Source organism: Indicator indicator, chromosome 21 (genome assembly GCF_027791375.1).
Source record: "Indicator indicator isolate 239-I01 chromosome 21, UM_Iind_1.1, whole genome shotgun sequence".
Taxonomy (NCBI): domain Eukaryota; kingdom Metazoa; phylum Chordata; class Aves; order Piciformes; family Indicatoridae; genus Indicator; species Indicator indicator.
This window is the reverse complement of record NC_072030.1, coordinates 18,603,424-18,623,116: the sequence shown is the minus strand read 5'-3', so window position 1 is coordinate 18,623,116 and position 19,693 is coordinate 18,603,424. Positions and strand designations below refer to the sequence as shown.

Below are 19,693 nucleotides of genomic sequence, written 5' to 3'. Positions count from 1 at the left end.
CTGGAGCCGCTGGCCGGGACGAAGGGCTGGCTGGCAGCTTGTGGCCATCCGGAATAGAAAGCTCCTCCGTGGCGTGCCCGGCCAACAGCTGCCTGTTGCCGGGCGTAGCGCTGGGACCAATCGTGCTCTCTGCGACCGGCCCAGCTGCTCCCTTCCTCACCCCTGGGGCTGTGACCGGCATCGAGGCGGTGATCTCAGCTGGGCCAGGGACCGAGCTCTTCCCCCGGGAATCGCCCACCGCGTTTCACAACCCCCAGCTGTGTCCGGACCCTTCGGGCTTGATCGGTATCATGCATTCTTGGGCCCCCTGCCCCTGCTGGGGACAAGCATGCTGCTTCCTTCCTTGTGGCCGGCAGCGGCCCCACCTGCCCTTATCTCTTGCTCCTCATCCTCCTGGGCTGGCTGCTCGCCTGCTCCCTTATAAGGTGCGAATGTAGCCTGTCCCAGTGCCCTTTCTGAAGGTAACTCTCTTCTCCAGGGAGGCTTCCCCCTTCGTGGCCTTCACCTTGGCCCTGGGGATGGCAGGTGAGGTAGCCCAGGCAGTCATCCTGCTGGCAGTTCAACCAGTTGGGTGCAGTAGGCAGAGGTGAGAGGCTTCCTGCCTGCTGCTGTGCAAGGCAGCCACTCCTGGTACTTCACTTGCCCAGCTCGTGCTGGGGCTGGGCACCTGGGGCTCAGTACTCCTGAGAGAGGTGGGGCTGGGCAGGGTGGGTGCCCAGAGGGTTGCCTGACTTGCCTGCGGGAACAGCCCTTTCCTGGCTAGCTGCCTGCCTGTCCAAAGTCCCTGTGCTCTGTCACCTGCCTCTGGGGAGAGCCATTCCTGGCAGGGTCGAGAAGGCAGCCACAGCCCTCTGCTCAGATGGGGCAGCCTGTGCCCAAGAGAGGGTCTGGCAAGGCACAGGGAGTCTGAGCAAGTGGCTTTCACAAGCTAGCAGTGAGGACACACGTGATTAGGCAGGTGGGTCCTATGCTGGTTGGTGGTGGGAGCTGGCAGTGTGGGCACCTTCCTGTCTCTGGGTGGTGGGAGTGGAACAGCCACAGCCAAAATTCTGCATTGTCCATGCAAGATGCGGCAGCTGCTTTCCAGCAGCCATCCTGCTTCCTTCAGGGCCTGAGGGGTGCTGTGCTCTCCTGAACTGAACATGGAAACAGATGAGGTGGGGATGAGCTTGGGCATATGGGCACTCTGTCTGATATCCAGTCTTGGCCAGCTTCAAAGCTTGCTGCCTCAGGCAGGTTGAGGGCTGAGGACTGATGTGTGAGTCTGGACTCAGTGCTCAAGGTGGTGGAAAGATGCCAAAGATGCTGGCTCATTTATTTTTTAGCTAGTTGGGAGTGACCAGAAGCCTGTGGTGAATTAGCAGGGCTGTAATCCTGTGCAGAGCAAGCAAGTGTGGTGGTGCCCTCCAAGTGCTTGGACAATGGCAGGCTTGAATTATTGATGGAGTTTCTGTTTTTTCCTAAGTGCATCATGGTAGGCAACTGGAACCAGAATTTGTTGCTTCCTTTCTCAAGAATGGGAGTCTGATGCTCTGAGCTGCTGGTGTTCACTTTTGAAGGGCAAGCAGCCAGCTGTCTCTCTTCAGAGTCCCTCCTTCTGTCGTAAATTATTTCAGCAGTGTTCTCTTGTAGAGTTGGTGCTGGGAGCTCTGTTGGAGCATCTGAGGAGTGCAGCCCTTCTTGTCAGCCTGGCTGGTAGCTCTGGCCTGGCAGCCCCAAGCTCCTGGTGTCTCCTCAGGGGCTCAACCAGCCTGGATGATGGACGGAGCCCCTCCTGGCTCTGCTCATGCTGGTGGTGAGCAGCCAGCTGGAGGAGGGCTGCTTGGCTCATGCCTCTCAGCATCAGGATGTCCAGCTGCAGTGACAAACCTTGTCACATGCTGATGGGTGCTGGGGGGACACAAATGGTAAAGCTGTGAGGAGGGCTAGGACTCTCTGATTTGAGCCAGTGTGATTCTGTCCCCTTTCCCTGGTGGCAATGGGCTGTGGGTGTGTGAGCACCTGGTGTGTCCCTTAGCAGGGAGCTGGGGCAGGGCTGATGTGGCAGAGGTGGTTTCTGGCTTAGTTAGGTGCTGGGGCTCCAAATCCATGCTGAGGGAGCGGCCTGAGGTCTTGGGATCCCGGGAGCATTGGGTGATAACTCTCAGGAGATGCAGGGCTAGAGCAGGGGGTCTGTGTGCTGAAGGTCCCCTGCACTGCATGCATGGTGTCTGTCCAGCCTCCTGCCTGTGTCTTAGCTGCTAGATCTTGTCTGTTCTCCCTGTGCTCTGTGATTCCCATCTGGGACTCAGGGTTAATCTTTCATGGCTGACAGGGAAGCACTCCTGGTGGGGAGCCTTCAAGGCTTGAACTCTGGGTGGGTATGGCTGTGGTTTGACCCTGGGAATGACTTTTCTAGGCAAAGGATTTCTTTGGTGGGAAGGCAGTCCTCCTGAGAAGGTCTTTGAAGGAGTGTGCCATGGCAGAGCTGCCCTCAGCAGAAGAGCTCTGGAGGGTCAGGGTTGAGGCTGCCTTTCTAGCTGCTGCCAGCCAGGAGGGTTACAGTGGGTGTGCTCGTGGAGGGAAACTCTGCATGTGGATCAGCTCCTGGCTGCCTCTCTGCTGGCCAGGGACTCTTCTCCAAAGGCACCACAGGACCTGCTCTGGCTTTTTGACCTCTGGGTGCAGCATGGGATTGTGCTGGTGCCAGGAAGTTGGGAGATGAGATGAGGCCAGAGGGATTGGGATGTAAAAGCCTTCTAGGTAGCAGCGTTGGTCCGTCGGGGTCTGCTCTTACTGACAGCTACTGGGAAGTGCTCTGGTCCTGCCCTGGGGCAGCAGCTGCTTGGGGCTGTGCTTTGTCTTTAGGCTTCTTGTTGTGCCTTGAACCAAGCCAGCTGGAATATTTTTGGCTTGCTGGGGTTTTTAAGTAACGGGTGTGTCAGCAAGTGCCTCTCTCATGATGAAAAGGCTTTCATGCAGCCATCATCAAAGATGGTCAGGGTCTGGCTTTGGAAGAATGCTCTATAGTTGTATCTTCAGAGGCTGGGGAGGAGGAGGGGGAATGGGCTCTAAGTGATCCCTGGAATTTCACCCTTGTGGGATCTGGCATACTTGGCTTTGAGCTGTCACAAGAGACTTGGGGCTGGCGTGATCAGGCTGGTAGCTGAGGCTCCTCTCTTCCCTCCCTGCCTTGCTTTGAAGGTGACCAATGCCCTGAGTTGTCACTGGTAGGCAGTGAGGGGCTGTGCTGTGTCCAGGAAGCCCCTGTCCCTGAAATGCTGGCATGTGAGCTGTGACACAGGGGTTTGAGACACATTCCCCAGGCTGGGAGGGCACATAGCTGTTTGGGGTTTGTGTGAGCCTGCTCAGGGGAGTGGCTGCCCTCCAGCCTGGGGTGGCAGTGGGGATGGGGCTGGTGTGTGGCTGCAGAGAGCTGGGGTTGGTGCTTGCTAACCTCCGGGGACCTGGTGCTGCCTCTATCATTATGTTTTTGATCTTGCATGGCTGGAATGAGCCTGGAGGGAGGTGGTGTGTCCTGATGGTGGAGGCTGCAGAAGGGAGCTGGGAGAAGCCCCTGGGCAGTGTGCCCCATTCTGCTTGCACGTCTTGCCCAGGTGGAGCTGTGCTGGTGTTTGGAGCAGGAGTGACAACTGTGTGTGCAGGACAAACTCCAGACACTGAGAGTCACTGCTTAACGTGGCCTGATCCTGTGCAGAGCCCCTCAGGTGGCTGCTCTTGGTGGGTCTGCAGAGCCATGGGCTTCATCCAGCCTGGGACCACAGCCCCTCTCTGGCTGCCCTGGTGTGACAAGCTCCCTGACAGCCTTTCAGCTGCCTCCTCGTTCTCAGGCTTTCTGCTATGACCTGGTGGCCCAAAGGGGAAGAGGGGAGCCTAAGTCACTACCCCTTCTGCCTGGGCTGGAGGGGCACGGGTGAGTGAGGGGACAGGGAGACCTGGCAGGCAAGGGGTCTGTCCTGTACCTTCCCCCTGCTGTTGTTTACTCCCTGTGGAAGGGACGGGAAGGAAACAGCCTCTGGCTGCTCTGGCCCCTTATCTGGGGCCCTCAACTGCCCTTGGAGTTTCATTGTTAGCTTCCACATTCTCCAGCTGCCTTCCCAGTAGACGTGTGGAGGTGGGACCGGGGCTGAGCGGGCATTGATGGTTGTGCCAGGCCTGCCCAGCAGCCATGCGGGGCTGGAGGAGTCTGCTGGGGTTGCTGCTTCCTCCACACCAACCTTGCTGGTCTGTGCTCCCTGCTCAGCACTGAGGCTGCTTGCAAGTGTCTCCTTGGAGCTGGCATACCAACCCATGCACCCCCAAAATCTGCCTCTTCCGCATAGAGATGGGCAAGGGCAGGCTGGAGAGCTGGTGCATAGCAGCACAACTACCTGGGCAAGGTCATGTTGTGGCATGATGGAACATCTGTGGCAGATGTTCCTCTCTTTAAAGGGGCTTGGTGAAATACCACTCTGGAATTAAACTGCAACAAGCCAATGGGACTCCTGGCTGGGGTTGTGTAGGGTGTCTGGGTGGCAGGACCATCCCCTGACCTGGCTTATAGGGCAAGATGCTGCCCCCTTCTAGGGGGAGAGAGCCCAGATTTGTGCCCAGACTGCCCTTCCCATGCCCAGTGACTTGTGGAGTTGAACCCTGCCACCTGCTCCATGTCTGCATGGACTGGCCATGACCTTCTGAGAGTCCCACAAGGCAGAGGGTCTGTTCCATGGCAGAAGGGCAGGGATACCCACCAAAAATGGGGAGTGTTTGACTGCAGGGTGAGGGTTAGGATTTGTCAGCAGTGCTCTGGGATGTCCAGAGGCTCTCTGTTGCAAATTCCATGGGGCAGGTGAGACCTGGAAGCAGCAAGGGTCAGAGCAGAGCATTTCCATACAAGGCTTGGGGTATCAGTCTGTTGGAAAAAGCCTTAGGGCATACCTGCTGCAAGGTGGGAGGAGCAGAAAGCTGCCTGTATGAGCCAGGAGTCATGCCTGAAAGCCTCCAAAAGCCTGCTTGAGATCCTGAGCTAAGCTTGGTGGGCTGTGTTCCTCCCAGGGTGCAGGCTGACCCCCGTTTGGCTGGGGCAGGGCACCCAAGCGGGTGTGCCTGTGCCACGGCTTCAACTCTGGCTGGGCACCACATGGGCACAAGTGGAAGAACTGGATTTTTTTAAGGCAGATTACAGGGTGGTGATGACCAGATGTTCAAACATGCTGTAGGCGACCTCCAAAGCACTTGGAAAAAAATCCATCCTGCTTCTCTGGGCTCAGCCATGGTGCTGCCTCTGTCTGGGGGAAGTGTGGACTGGTTGGGAGTCAGGGCGGCATTTCAGGAGGTGTTTGATGTGAATACACTTGAGATAACATGGGGAAATAAACCGACCCCTGCTGCCTTGAGCTCCTCTGAACCGGCGTTTACTGGAGGGGCAGGGCTGCCAGCGAGTCTGGGGCTGTGGAATGGCACAGGGCTCTGGAGAGGCCATGGGTCCCTACCATGCTCTCAGTCCTAGGTTGCCGTTCCAGCCGCACCAGCGATGGCACTGGGGGGGAGTGGGCAGAGCTGATGCTGAAGACCGTGGGAAAGCAGTTTCGGTGCTGGCTGCTTGGCTCCAACGAGTCCCCACATGCCTGCCGTGACTGCGCAGGGCTGGGAACACCTCCGCCGGGCTTGCCGTGACTCGGCTGGGCTGTGCGAGGGGTGGAGGGCTCAGCCCTTGCCACTCCTCTCCACCCCTGCGGTTCCTGTAGTTCCCCTGTCAGTGGGGAGCAGCTGGAGGTGCTGGGGGCTGCCGTGGGAAGCAGCACTGTTTGCCACCCCGGCGGCCCTCCGGATGCTGCTGTGTCCCTCGGGAGGAGCCTGTTTCCCTTTGTTGCCTGCCCTGCGTCCTATGCTGGATTCAGTTGTGATTTTTGACCTGCTCTCCTGCTGTCTCTGCAGCTCTCTTCCCTCCTGCTTCCTCCCTTGGTGGCTGGGCTGTTTCTCCCACGACTCTCTGCGTCTAGACCTGGCTGTCCTGTGCCTTTGCCAATCAAACCTGAACTTCCTCCTCTGACAGGTCTGTATGGAATCACATTGCCTTTCTTGTCAGAAATGTTGATTGTTGTGCTTGTTCTCTGTGCTTCTTTGGGAGGGGACTTTGGAGTGTCCAAGCCAATGCCTGTTCTTAGGTCTCTGGGTTGCTGCAGTTCTCTGCTGTGAGAGCCCCAGTGAGAACCTGGAGGGTGGTAACTTGTGGCAGCAGAGGGTCTTATGGAGGCCTCTTTAGGAGGATCCCTTTTCCTAGGGAGGAAGGAACTATGGCTGCCTCTCAACCCCTTACCACAGTGGGGAGGAGGGAGCAGATAAGTGGCACAGTCCTGTCCCTCAGCTCTTCCCTGGAGGCAATGATGGGGTGTGGGTCACTTCTGATTCTGCAGGAGTGTCCCCAGCTATGCCCCAGGGACATGCCCACCCCTCCTGCCACTGACTGTGGGCAACTTTTCCTTGGCAGGGTGGGACTTCTGGCAGCCTGAGGAAGGCCCTCTTCTGAACCTGGCTCAACCCCATCTGCTTGGCGTGATGGGGGAGGACTAGAGTGCCACTTCCCCAAGCTTGAATGCTGGGGCAAGGAGCCTCTGAGTCACAGCTGGGGCTCTGCTGCTCTGAGACTCTTGCCAGCTCTCTGGTGGTGGGTGAGGATGGGTGTTAATGTCATAAGGAAACTGATTTTTCATGTTCTGAGAGCCTGTCTTAATGAAATCAGTCTCTTCTGACCGTTCTTCTCTCCTCCTTTCCTCCCCCCACACCACACATAGTGAAGCAAGGGGCTCCTGCCCTTCCCAGGGTCACTTTTCTTCCCCTCACCTTGACACCAAACCACCTCTGCTCCTGCCTCCTGGTGCCCTCCCCCGCCCCGCCCGTCCTGGGCACCCATCACCCATGGACGACTCGGAGGTGGAGTCGACCGCCAGCATCCTTGCGTCCGTCAAGGAGCAGGAGGCGCAGTTCGAGCAGCTGACGCGGGCGCTGGAGGAGGAGCGGCGCCATGTCTCGGCCCAGCTGGAGCGAGTCCGCGTCTCCCCGCAGGACGCCGGCCCGGGCCTGCCCAACGGCACGCTCACCCGGCGGCACCAGGTAACAGCCCCCGGGCATGGCTGGGCACCCAGGCTCCAGGAGCCCTGCTCCGTGCCGGTGCTGCCTCGGCGTGGGCAGCCCCTGGCTTGGCTCTCCTTCTTTTGGGCCTCTGGATCCGTGAGGCAGAGGAGGGCTCTGCTGGTCTGGTAGCCCTGGTGGTGTTGGCAATGAGCTGGGGCAAACCTGCCTCAGCAGCCAGAGCCTTCCTGGGAGGAGGAGTTCAGCTGGAGGGTCTTGCTGCCAGCCAGCTCTGGTCTGATTGGTGAGGTTGGAGGCTCGCAGTATTTGGTACCCGGGCATCTTCACTCCATGTCCCTCTATGCTGCTTGGAAGGTGGCCAGGTGCAGGGGCTGGTGTGTGGGTGTCAGGAAGTGTCTTTCTCATGCCAGTAGGCAAGTCCCTCAATTCTCTGTCTATCCCCCAAACAGCCAAACCAGGGCTGGGAGAGAGCTTCCTTCCCTACAGGACTGGAAATGTGGTTTTGTCTGTCTTGGCTTGAGGTCTCTCTTCTGTTCTTGCTTCCCCAGGCTCTGTTTTGGGGAGGGGTGCTTGGAGGGATGTTGTGCGGGAGGCTGGTGCCTTTCCAGCTGTGGAAGGTGGTGGTGCTAGGAGAGAGCTGGGTCAGAGGAAGGAAGGGGTAAATAGAGCAGTCCAACAGCAGGACCCTGCAGTCAGCCACTGAGCATCCACACTGCTCCCTCACAGTCCCAGGGGTGGGGAGGGGTTGCTTGCAGCTCCTGCATCAAAAGATGTAGAAGGTCTCTAGAGCTGTGCTGGGGAGCAGGGAAAAGCCTCAGTCCTTCCACCAGGGGCATGTTGGTGCTGTGGGAGAGCTGGAATGTCTGGAGGGGGATGCATGGTGTGTCCTCCAGTTCTTCTCCGGGCTGGAACGGGAGGTGGTTTGTTGTGTGTGGCACAGACCCTCAAGGAGTCTCCTCTTCTGGGAGTGACATGTGGGATGTGTCATGTGTCATGTGGAAGAGGTGGCCTGCCCAGAGCCTGGCAGGGATGGGGTGTGGGTATGTAGTTCTGGCAATGGGAGATGAGTTTGTGGTGCTGTGTGTTTCAGAACGGCCGTTTCTTGGGTGATGCTGACCTGGAAAGGCAGAAATACTCAGATCTGAAGCTCAACGGGCCACAGGTAAGGAGACCTGGGCCCTCTGGCTGTGGGCAGCCTGCTTGCTGGGTTGGGGGTGCAGGGGTAGGGCTCCATTGTGCCCACCTTAGCTGAGAGGAGGCTCATAAGGCTGACTCAGCTCGAGGGGATTTTGAGTATGGGGTTGTTGGTCCCCCCTCCCCTGCAAGAGGCTGTCTGGGCTCCTGGAGAGGTGAGACCTCCTGGCTATCTGACTCAAGGCAGGCCCATTTCATGGGGGAGGGCTGACTGCCTGTCCCTTGCTCCCCTCAGGACCACAGCCACCTCTTGTACAGCACCATCCCCAGGATGCAGGACCCAGGCCAGATCGTGGAGGAGACCTACACCATGGAGGAGGACCCGGAGGGAGCCATGTCGGTAGTGTCTGTGGAGACGTCGGACGATGGGACCACTCGGCGTACAGAGACCACGGTATGGGCGCGGGGGGTGGGACGCTGATGGACTGGGGTGCTACAGCCATGCTGTCTGCCAGCTTGCTGTGCTGTGAGCTGAAAAGGGCTGTGAACCCTGCCTGCAACAAAGCACCGGCCTGGAAGGGGGATGTGGAGTGTGCTGGCTTCCTGACCGGCCTGTGTCCTGCACCCCTTCCTCTAGGTGAAGAAAGTGGTAAAGACTATGACCACCCGGACAGTGCAGCAGGTGCCCATGGGGCCTGATGGGTTGCCCTTGGAGACCTCCCCTGTCACCAGCAGCTATGTCCAGACCATGGACAGGAACTTCCGCAAGAATGGCAATGGTGGCCCCAGCGGCTACCTGGGGCAGCCGGGCACAGCCACCCTCCCCCGTAACTACCACTACCCTGACGGCTACAGCCGGCCCTACGAGGACAGCTACCCGGGCAGCGACCACAGCTATGGCAGCCTGTCCCGCGTCACCCGCATCGAGGAGCGCTACCGCCCCTCCATGGACACCTACCGGGCCCCCAGCCGCCAGGACATCTACGGCCCCCAGCCCCAGGTGCGCGTCGGGGGCAGCAGCATGGACCTCAACCACTTCCACCCCGAGCCCTACGGCCTGGAGGATGACCAGCGCAGCGTGGGCTTCGAAGACGTGGACTACGGGCTCATGTCTGACTATGGCACTGCCAGGCAGGCAGGCACCCCCTCCGACCCTCGGCGACGGCTCAGGTAGGCACTGGGAGGTTCTGGGATGGCTGTGGATTTCCCTTTGGCTTCCCCCTCCTTGAGGGGGAGGAGGATGGCAGAGCTGAGTCACACGCAGGAGCAAAGCTGCATCCAGCTGCATCCACTTCTAATTATCTCCGTAATTGGTGGTGAAAACTTGCTGCAGGATGACCTGCTCAATTAGCACCAAGGAGCTCCTCTGGGCAGCTGAATGTAGCTCCAGGCTCTTCCCTCTTGGTGGGACCTGTTCAGGCCCCCCTGTGTCCTGGCCTGGCTTACCCTGCCTGGATGAGGCCATGCCCGATGGAAGCTGTCTGGTGTGGGGCACAGAAGAACCCTGCCCTGCTGTCTGCAGCAGCAGCCTCACCATCAGCTGAGCTGAGAGCAGTCCTGGGGTGGTGCTTAGACCAGGGCTGGGGCGAGCAAGGCTCAGCCCTGCGGCACCCCAGGGAGTGTTCCTGCAGCAGAGCCCAGCCCTGCACAGGGCAGGGTGGAAGAAGCTGCTCAACCTGTTTGGCAGTAGCAGCTTCTCCCCCTTGCATGTCTGTGGGCAGTGGTGGCTCCTTCAGCCTGACTGAGCAGCTGACCCAGTAGGCTGTGGCCACCTCTGGGCAGCCAGAGCGGTAGCTTGGGGATCTCTTAACTGCCTGCCCAGGTGTGTGGGCATGGCTGGGCACTCTGGGCTGTGTGCCTGAGGCAATGACTCCTGTAGGCTGCTGTCTTCTGCTAGTTCTCTTCCACAAACACTGCTGCTGCCTTCTTAAGCCTCTCAGCCCGTTCCACTTGCTGCCTGAGCTGTCAGTGAGGTTTGGGAAGGTGTTGGAGGGCTGCTTGAAGGGTGACAAGGTAGGAATGGAGTGGTGAGGGGCTGTGCTGTGTCAGCAGGCCAGGGTGGATGTGCATCTCCGGAGTACCTGGGGCAGAGTGGGACAGATAAGGTTGAGCACAGTCTGCTTAAGCTCCTAGGGCATAGAACAGAGGCAGGAAGGGAGAGATTGGAGAAAAGGAGGCTCCTGCCAGAGACTTGCCCATGTGCTGTGAATCCAGGTAGCTCCTTACTGCTGAAGGAGCAGGAGGAGCTTTGTCCTTCAGCTTGTGCCAGCACAAGAGTTCTGTTGAACCAGTCAGGGCAGTTGTTCTCCTGGATTGATTTACCTGTCCTGCCTCACCTTGTGGGGCCTGTGCTGGCTCAAGGAGGGCAGGCAGGGCTGCTCCTGCACGAGGAGCCTGTTAGCAGCCTGAGTCTGTGGCCCTTGGTGAGCAGCTTGGGCAGAAGGGGTTAAGTCTGACCAGCCTGGGCTTGTGGAGGGACTAAAGGCTGGCCAAGATAGAAGGCTGTGGCTTGAAGGAGCCCTCCCTGGATGGCCTGGTCTGAATTGCTTGTCCTTTGAGGCCACAAGACCTCCCTGCTGGGCTGGATGGTGTTTTGCCCCTCTGGATCCTGGAGAAGCAGGAGTTACAGGGGCCGTATGCAGGAGCTGCAGCCACATGGGAGACCTGGGGACTTGGGCCACAACAGAGGGAGAAGGTCCCACTTCCAGGCATAGGCAAGGAGCTGCCTTGGTGGAGACATCACCACCTTGTCCTGCAGGGATGGTGCAGGGTATGGAGGATGGGTTGGTACAGTCTGTGGGCAGGCTCTCCCTCCCCAGGCAGACCAGACTGCAGCAATCCGTGGAATCCAGGCCCTGTTGAGCTTGGCCTGTCCCTTGCCTTCTCAGTTACCATTCACAGGCAGGATCAGCATCTCCCTGTCCCAGATGTTTGTCTTGAGCAGGGGCCTGGCTGCTAATGGCTTCCTTCAGGGAGGCAGCTTGCCAGGCACATGGGAGCCAAGGGCACATGCTGGCTGCTGTCTGCCAGTCCTCTCTCCTGGGGCTCCCTCTTGCAGGGGGAGAGGCAGTTCAGCAGCAAGGCAGGGGGCTGCTTCTTGCCAGCCACAGCCTGCCTGCAGGGTAAGGATTAGTGCTTAATGACCTTTGTGCTGGGCAGCAGCTCCCTTCTGGGGTGCCTGTGTCCTGGTGTGGGAAAGTGGTCAGCTGCTGGCTGTGGTGACAAGCATCAGGTGGCTTGTTTGCAGTGCTGGCACACAGCTGCTTTGTCCTGTTGCAAGGGTGGTGCCAGTGGCAGGGTGTGCCCTGCAGTGTGCCCTGCAGCAGCAGGGAGTGACTCCCCAGAGAGAGCTGGGCTTCTTGGCATCTTAATAGTCAGGCCCTGTTGCAGGTGGCACATTTCCCTAAGAGCCAGCCTCTAAGCCTGCTGCCACCCTCTGCCATGGCACTGGGTGGGCAGCTTTGCAGCAGCACCCAAGGGAGTCATGGCTGCCACCCAGAGCCAGTGTTTTTTCAAGTCCCTTCCCAGAGGCTGTAAGGGCAGCAGTGGTGTCAGGAGCAGAACCTGCTCCTGTCCTTTGTCCCAGTCTTTCCTGCTTGCTCGAGAGCAGGGGACTGCCTGCATCTCATCTGGGAGATCAGAAGGTGGCTGAGAGGTTCCTGGGATGGAGGCAGGTGAGAGGATGCTGCCTCATCTTGGACCTTGGTTGTGTGTCCCCAGCACCCTGGCACAGCAGGGACACAGCAGCAATTAGGCCTCTCCATTTAAGTGCCAAGTCCTCTCCCATCCCCTTCTGTTGGAAATCCCTGGATTCCTCTGCCTGAATGGGGGAAGGATTATTTTGGCAGTGACTACAGAAAGAGGGTGAGAATTCTGGGACTCTGTGGTGTATGTTCTGGACGCCACCTTGGTGCACAGGGGTCTAGTTGCACTTCCTTTTCAGCACCTGTTTGCTTCCTGGGGCTCATTCCCAGTGCTGCTGGGTCTGTGGCTGACCCCCACTTCAGCAGAGCAGAGGGTGTGGGACTGCAGCTCTTCCTTGTGCCTGAGCTGGGCACAGCGAGGTTGATCCCTGGAGCCTGGCTCTGTCCCGTGGGCAGCAGTGCCACTTGTCTGTCACCCAGCATCTGCAGGCAGATGTTTTGAGCTTTTGTCCTGGATAAAGCCTTTGTTCTGGCCACAATGCTCAGGCAGGGGCTCTGTCTGGCAGCAGTATGGCATGTCCTGGGTGGTTGCAGGGCAGCTGGGGTGACAGGTGCACTGCTGGGTGCAGCAGAGACTGGGGGAACCCTACCATGGTCTCTGGGCACCTGCTGTGCCCAGGCAGAGCTGGCAGCGCTGGGGTGAGGGCCTGGACAGCTTCTGGCTGTGGTCTGCCCCTAGTGGCTACTGCGTGGCTGGCTCCTGGAGCTGGGGACTGGCATCTAGCCTCTGACCCGAAGGGGCTGGGGAAGCTGTTGGGGCTGCTTCCTCCTAGGTAACAACCTCTGGTCTCCTGAGCAGGCCTGGGAAGGTGTGGAGGAGGCTGGACTTCTGCTGAAGCGGGGGGCAGGAGGCTGCCTTAACACTGTTCTGCTGCCTGGCCCCAGCCCTCCCTGGGCCCCTGCCTGCTGCACTTGGCAGGGTCAGGGTGACTGCACGTTGTGCCTGCTTCAGCCCATCTGCTGGTGGGGCTGGCAGGGGCGCAGCATCGCCCCGTGGCTCTCAGCCCTGCACTGACACCTGGTGCCTCCTCTTCCAGGAGTTATGAGGACATGCTGGTGGATGAGGTGGCCCCTGACCGGTACTACTGGGCCCCCCTGGCCCAGCACGAGCGGGGCAGCCTCGCCAGCCTGGACAGCCTGCGGAAGGGCGGCCCGGTGGCGGGCAGCTGGCGCCAGCCGGAGCTGCCGGAGGTGATCGCCATGCTCAGCTTCCGCCTGGACGCCGTCAAGTCCAATGCTGCTGCCTACCTGCAGCACCTCTGCTACCGCAATGACAAGGTGAAGACGGAGGTGCGCAAGCTGAAGGGCATCCCGGTGCTGGTGGGCCTGCTGGACCACCCCAAGAAGGAGGTGCACTACAGCGCCTGCGGGGCCCTCAAGAACATCTCCTTCGGCAAGGACCAGGACAACAAAATCGCCATCAAGAACTGCGACGGAGTCCCCGCCCTCGTGCGCCTGCTGCGGAAGGCCAATGACATGGACCTGACAGAGGTTATCACCGGTGAGGGCTGCAGGCAGGGCAGGAGGGAGGGGCTGAGCCGTGGGGTGCACGGGGTGGGTTTGTTGAGCCTCCCGCTGGTGGCGTTGCAGGAACGCTCTGGAACCTGTCCTCGCACGACTCCATCAAGATGGCCATCGTGGATCATGCGCTGCACGCCCTGACCGATGAGGTGGTCATCCCCCGCTCCGGCTGGGAGCGGGAGCCCAACGAGGACTCCAAGCCACGCCACATGGAGTGGGAGTCGGTGCTCACCAACACTGCTGGCTGCCTCAGGTATGGGATACGGGAGTGGGCTGCCAGCTACTGGCAGAGCAGGCTGGGGCCACTGTAGTGCTCCGTTCTGCCTGGCCCTGGTAGCTTTCTGGGCCTGCCAAAGGAGATCTGTGGAGGAGCTGCTGCCCTGGGACGGCTACTGGGCTTGCAGGCCATGATTCTGGAGGAGATTTTCTTGGTGGAGGGCTGCTGTGGGAGCTTTTGTTGTGAGCTCTGTGGGGTGTGGGCTGCTCCTCATCCACCCTCATCTGTTCTTTCCCATGCCTGTTCTCTCCTGCCCATCAGGAACGTGAGCTCAGAGCGGAGTGAGGCACGTCGGAAGCTGCGGGAATGCGATGGGCTGGTGGATGCTCTGATCTATGTTGTCCAGTCTGAGATAGGCCAGAAGGATTCTGACAGCAAGGTACCACACCGGGGGGCCTGTTGGGGCACATTCAGAGCTCTGCCCTTGTCAGCCAGCTCTAGTAGTGCTCTCCTGTTCATGGTGACTGAAGCTATGTTCCCTTCAGCATGGGTGAAGAATGGACGAGGGGAATTTTCAGCAGGGAGGGGTTTGCTCTGGTAGGACTGGCTTGGGAAAACCCAGTCTAGGCTCACACCTTTCCAGAGTCTCTACTTGGGAAGAGAGCCTGCATGGGCTCTGACCAGGAGGTGCTTGGTAATCAGCTTGCAGCTTGCAGGAGGAACATTGGCCTTCCAGCAGGGCTCTGCTGGTGTCACTTACCCCATGCTGGTATCCCCTAGCTCAGGTCTCCTGATGCACCTGAATGGGGCATTGGTTTCAATTTTCCTTGAGCCTTTCCTTAGACCTTCTATGTGTATGGCAGAGATTTTTGTCCAGCAGAGTATGAACTTGTGCCTACTGTGAGATGTGGGAGTATGCTCTAGCTCCATGTCAGATGGAGCTGGAGCAATCTCCCTGGCCCCTAGTTCAGACCCCCATGGCCTGGTTGCAGGTTGTGCAGGGCCCTTAGGGACATGGGCTGGCCCTGTGTCTGTTCCAAGCAGACTCTCTGAATTTCTCTCTAGCTGGTGGAGAACTGTGTGTGCCTGCTGAGAAATCTGTCCTACCAAGTCCACCGTGAGATCCCCCATGCTGAACGCTACCAGGAGACTCCTCTGACCCCTGCCAACAATGCTGGGCCCCATGCTGCAAGCTGCTTTGGCACCAAGAAGGGCAAAGGTTTGTTTGGTCGCAGCATGGAGGGAGATGGAATCAAGACAAACTTACTGCAGTGGAGTTTGAGGGTGGTCTGGGGTCTCTGCTCCTACTCTGGCATCTGTGTGAAGGCTAAAGTGCAGCTCTCTCTGGAGATGTGGTGGTCTGTGCCTGCTCTGGCTTTGGGAACTGCTGCTTGGCTTACCCAGAGCGTTTGTCACGAGCTAATGGTGGGTTCTGTGGTGGTGGGATGGTGATTGGTAGATGTTCTCTAACTTCACACCTTCCCTTTTCTCCTGTGTTGCCCTTCTCTTTGCTTTCTTGCCAAATGATCTGCCCCATGATGCTGTCGGCGCTTCTCCTCCTGCCTTCCCTCTCTCCTGTCTTCTTCTCCGCTTGGCCACTAGACGAGTGGTTCTCCAGAGGTGAGTGTGCTCTCGGTTGGGATTCCTCCATGGTTTAATTTGGTGCTTTCTCTAGCTCTTTGTCATCCCCCCTGGCTGGGCACATACTGCCTTTGACATCCCCTTCTGGGACATGCTGCTAGCTTAGCTTCAGCTCACCCCTCTGGGCTTGTTACTCCAGCAAGTGGCAAAGAGCTATTGGGCTGAGGTGGATGGGGAGAGATGTCTTACACCTCTCTGCTTGCCCTTTGAAGGTAAAAAGCTCCCAGAAGAGCCTGGTGCTGATGCAGTGGATTTTCCCAAAAGAACAACTCCAGCCAAAGGTATGTCCCTCAGGGCTTGCTCTGCAGAACTGCATTTCCCCTGGCAGCCCGGGAGATGAGTGAGTAGTGTGGATCTCCCGTGGAAGTGATCCTCTCATGTGGGCAGAGGGCTGCTTTGGAGGAGGTGTTTCTGGCTGCCCAAGTGTCTGTCAGCTCTGCCATGGACAGTTGTGGGGATGCTTGGAGGAGGTCAGTGCTGCCTGCAGACAGGACTCCTGTGCCTCCAGAGGAAACAGTTGCCCTGTGAGACACAGCCCTGGGAAGGCTTAGCCCCTCTACAGTAGTCTCAGATTTCTCAGCACAATTAACCCTCTTGCTTGCTTTTCTCTCCTGGGTATGAAGGTCAGGCAGGATGTAAAGCCAGGAGCCCCTGCCTTAGTGTTCTCCCACATCTCCTGACAGGCTGGTGCTGGGGGTTCTGCTCCTGTGGAGCAGCCTGGCCCCTTCTGTAGGAAGGATCTAGCCTCCTGTGGTGGGGGTGAGGTGTGCAGTTAGCCTGGGTGAAAACTTCTAGCCCTGTCTGCCCAGCAGTGCTGCTTTGAATTAGATGCCAGCAGAGCCCTCTAAGTCCTTCCAATCTGTCCTGCAGGCTATGAGCTGCTCTTCCAGCCAGAGGTGGTGCGGATATACATCTCCCTTCTGAAGGAGAGCAAGACTCCAGCCATCCTCGAGGCTTCAGCAGGAGCCATTCAGAACCTGTGTGCTGGCAGCTGGATGGTGAGTGCCTCACAGAGCTGTCCACATCCATCAGCCCTGCTGAGAAGGGGACTTGGGGAGCAGGGAACATCACCCTTGGGGTGCCAGCAGAGCTGTAGATGGCCAAAGCTCTGCTGCTTCAGGCTGTTGCTCCATGAGTGACTCACTGCCCACTGCTCAGGTGTGTATCAGCTCTCTCCTGTGCTGTTAAGGGCCCTGTACTCCCTGCCAGCTGTGTGCCCAAGGGTGGCCTGGCTGTGTCCCTGCCTGCAGCTGCCTCCCTGCCATTCCTCCCCTTCTGGAATCTGAGGGAAGGGCCTAAAGCTTTGGGTTTGACCTGCATTCCCTTGGTACCTATGGGAAGACCACCTGGGACATCTTAGCTGCCTTGGCCCGCAGGGAGGCCTCAGGGTGGGATTGGGTCCTCAGCAGTGTCTCACTGTGGGTGAAGCCAGGGAGGCTCAGCTCCCGAGGTGAGGATGGGCAGCAGGGCTCGGGGTGGCATCCCCAGGCGCATGGGGGGCTCTGCTCTGCCCCGGTGCCACCCTGGTGCCCCGCTCTGCCCGCAGTACGGCCGCTGCATCCGCTCGGCGCTGCGCCAGGAGAAAGGGCTCTCCGCCATCGCTGACCTGCTGAGCCATGACAGCGAGCGTGTGGTGAAGGCTGCCTCCGGCGCCCTGCGCAACCTGGCTGTGGACACCAGGAACAAGGAGCTGATAGGTGAGGGCTGTGCTGGGGAGGGCACCATGCTGGGGGAGGCAGGAGCTGCTGCTGGCAGCTGAGGAGGAGTGTGGGCATGGCATCAGCCCCGTCTCTACCTGCTGCTCCTCTACCAATCTTGTGTGTACTGAGCTCCACTGAGGGACATCAAAACCTGTCCCTGACCTTTCTACAGTGATATTTTTTGGTCTTGTAGTCCTCTCCATTGCGTGCTGAAGCCCAGGTCTTTCCCCATGCCAGGTAAACATGCCATCCCTAACCTAGTGAAGAACCTGCCTGGAGGCCAGCAGACCCCAGCCAAGAACCTCTCTGAGGACACAGTGGTGTCAATCCTCAACACTATCAATGAAGTAATTGTAGACAACCTAGAGGCTGCCAAGAAGCTGCGAGAAACGCAGGGGATTGAGAAGTTGGTGCTGATCAACAAATCTGGGTAGGCTGTGCTCCAAGGGCAATGCAAGGGGCAGAGAGGAGTTTCCCCAGGAGCCTCCTCAAAGCCATGGGTGTTGCCGAACATCTCTTCCTTCCCCCTCTTTCTAGGAACCGCTCAGAGAGAGAAGTCAGAGCAGCTGCCCTCGTCCTGCAGACAGTCTGGGGGTACAAAGAGCTGCGGAAGCCCCTCGAGAAGGAAGGTTGGAAGAAGTCAGACTTCCAGGTATGGAGAAAGGGGAATGGAGGTGCCCTGTTGTGGCTGGGGTAGTTAGGAAGGGTTATGCAGCAGGGAGAAGGATGTTCCTGCAGCTCAGCAATACTTGATAGCAGCTCTTACCTTGCTGGTGGGATTGGAGACCCTTGGAGGTGTCCACTCCACTGTTTCTCAGTGCATGGCTGTCAGGAAGTCTCTGCTAAAGAACCACCACTCTGTAAGACTTTTAAGTCCTGGGTCCCACACAAGTGTGCAGATCTTGAGTATCTTCTCTCTGGAGATACTCGAAGCCCACCTGGATGTGTTGCTGTGTGATGTGTTAGAGTGATCCTGCTCTGCAGGGAGGTTGGACTGGATGAGCTTTGCAGGTCCCTTCCAGCCCCTAACATTCTGTGATTCTGCTGTAGTTTGCAGCACTAAATCACTGTCAGTGCTGAGAAAGAAGGTTCTGCAGGGTTCGGTTTCTTCACAAGAGCTGGGACTGTCCTTGCTGCTTAGGGCCTATGTGCTGCCCTGACCCAGTCCAGGCAGGCCACCTCCACTCCAGTGTGGGTGCAGCCAGGAGCTCTGAAGCTCCTTCTGGTTTCTTCAGGCCCCTTGCTCAAGGGCTGGGGGAGAGTTCCTGGGTCTGTCCTGGTGCTGGGGGCTGGAGGGATAGGATGTGCTGATGAGGAAAGTGTCTGGGCCAGGGTGTGAGTGGTCACAGTCTCACAGTATATCAGAGGCTGGAAGGGATCTCAAGAGATCATCAGGTCCAACCCCCCTGCCAGAGCAGGATCACTTAAGGTAGTCTGCACAGGAATGCATCCAGCTGGGTTTTGAAAGTCTCCAGAGGAGACGACTCCACAACCCCCCTGGGGAGCCTGTTCCAGTGTCTGTTACCCTCACTGTAAAGAAGTTTCTCCTCATGTTGAAGTCACTGTCTGATGTTCCAGGTGAACCTGAGCAATGCATCTCGGACCCAAGGAGGCAACTCCTTTGATGACAGCACCTTGCCTCTCATCGACAGGAACCAAAAATCAGGTATGTGCCTTCCCCTAGCACCTGTCCCTACTGTCACCCTGCTGCCTCGTGCCCAGAACTGCCCTTTGTCCCCTCCCTGCTCTTCAGCCATGGCTTTCTTGGCTGCCATAGCTGCTCACACAAGGCCATCAGTTGGGCTTCTCAGGGCTGGAAACAATCCATGCAGTTAACACAGATCCTGTAGCATCCTTGGGTCAGCAGTGCTGGAGCTGGGTCTGGGCCTGGGCCTCTCTAGCTGGGCTGGTGGGCAGTGGTGGTTCTGCTGCTCATGGCTGCAAGGCTGTGTCTGATCTGCTGCTCTCCCATGCTTGCAGACAAGAAATCCTCCCGGGAGGAGATCCAGATGAGCAACATGGGACCAGGTAGGAGAGGGAATGGGATTGGGGATGTTTGGCCTCGGCCTCCTTGGTGTGCTGGGAGGGGTCAGAGGATGATGGTGGTGCCTCTCATGGAGCTGACTTGACTGTCCCCTTTCCTGCTCCAGACTATTCCACACTCAATGAGAGGGACCACAGCAGGACACTGGATCGGTCTGGTGACCTGGGAGACATGGAGCCGGTGAAGGCAGTACCCTTGATGGTGAGCAGCAGTTCCTGATGAGGGAGGAGTGAGTGGGACTGAGATGCAGGGGATGATGCCACATCACTGTCCTGGCTGGCTGGAGGAGGGGAGATCTGTGCTCAACTAACACCCCCACCCTGCCCCCTTGCCCCTACTAACCCAGCCCTGTGTCTGCAGCAGGAGGAGGGGCAGGAACCGCAGCCTGAGGTGGAGGAGGATGCTGCCCTGTGCCCCCCCGTGTCGGTATGTCCCACAGCATCCTGCCCTGTCTGAGCAGTGGGGACAGCTCCTGCTGCCCTCCTGGGGGTGCTTTGGCCAGCCAGATTGTGCCTTGATCGCTGCTGTCTGCAATCAGTGCCTGCTCCATGTGGCCATGGTCGTGCTGCTGGCTTGAGCTCTGCATGTGCTAATGTCTCTCCTTCTCTCTCCACAGCAGAAGATCTAAGCTGCCATCCCTGCCTCCCCTCACTTTGGGTTG

General features: G+C 58.5%; 1 protein-coding gene across 1 annotated transcript; it reads left to right on the top strand.

Annotated features, from left to right (window-relative positions):
- Positions 1-6,878: 6,878 nt before the first annotated feature.
- CTNND1 (catenin delta 1) lies at positions 6,879-19,693 on the top strand. The gene is made up of 18 exons (XM_054390327.1): positions 6,879-7,092; positions 8,162-8,233; positions 8,501-8,659; positions 8,843-9,375; positions 12,947-13,410; positions 13,500-13,683; positions 13,969-14,086; positions 14,713-14,866; positions 15,250-15,267; positions 15,501-15,569; positions 16,159-16,286; positions 16,835-16,985; positions 17,226-17,418; positions 17,526-17,640; positions 18,567-18,654; positions 18,969-19,033; positions 19,141-19,233; positions 19,649-19,693. Exons 1-18 carry the CDS (start codon positions 6,898-6,900, stop codon positions 19,658-19,660), a joined length of 2,811 nt encoding a protein of 936 aa, XP_054246302.1. The 5' UTR covers positions 6,879-6,897; the 3' UTR covers positions 19,661-19,693.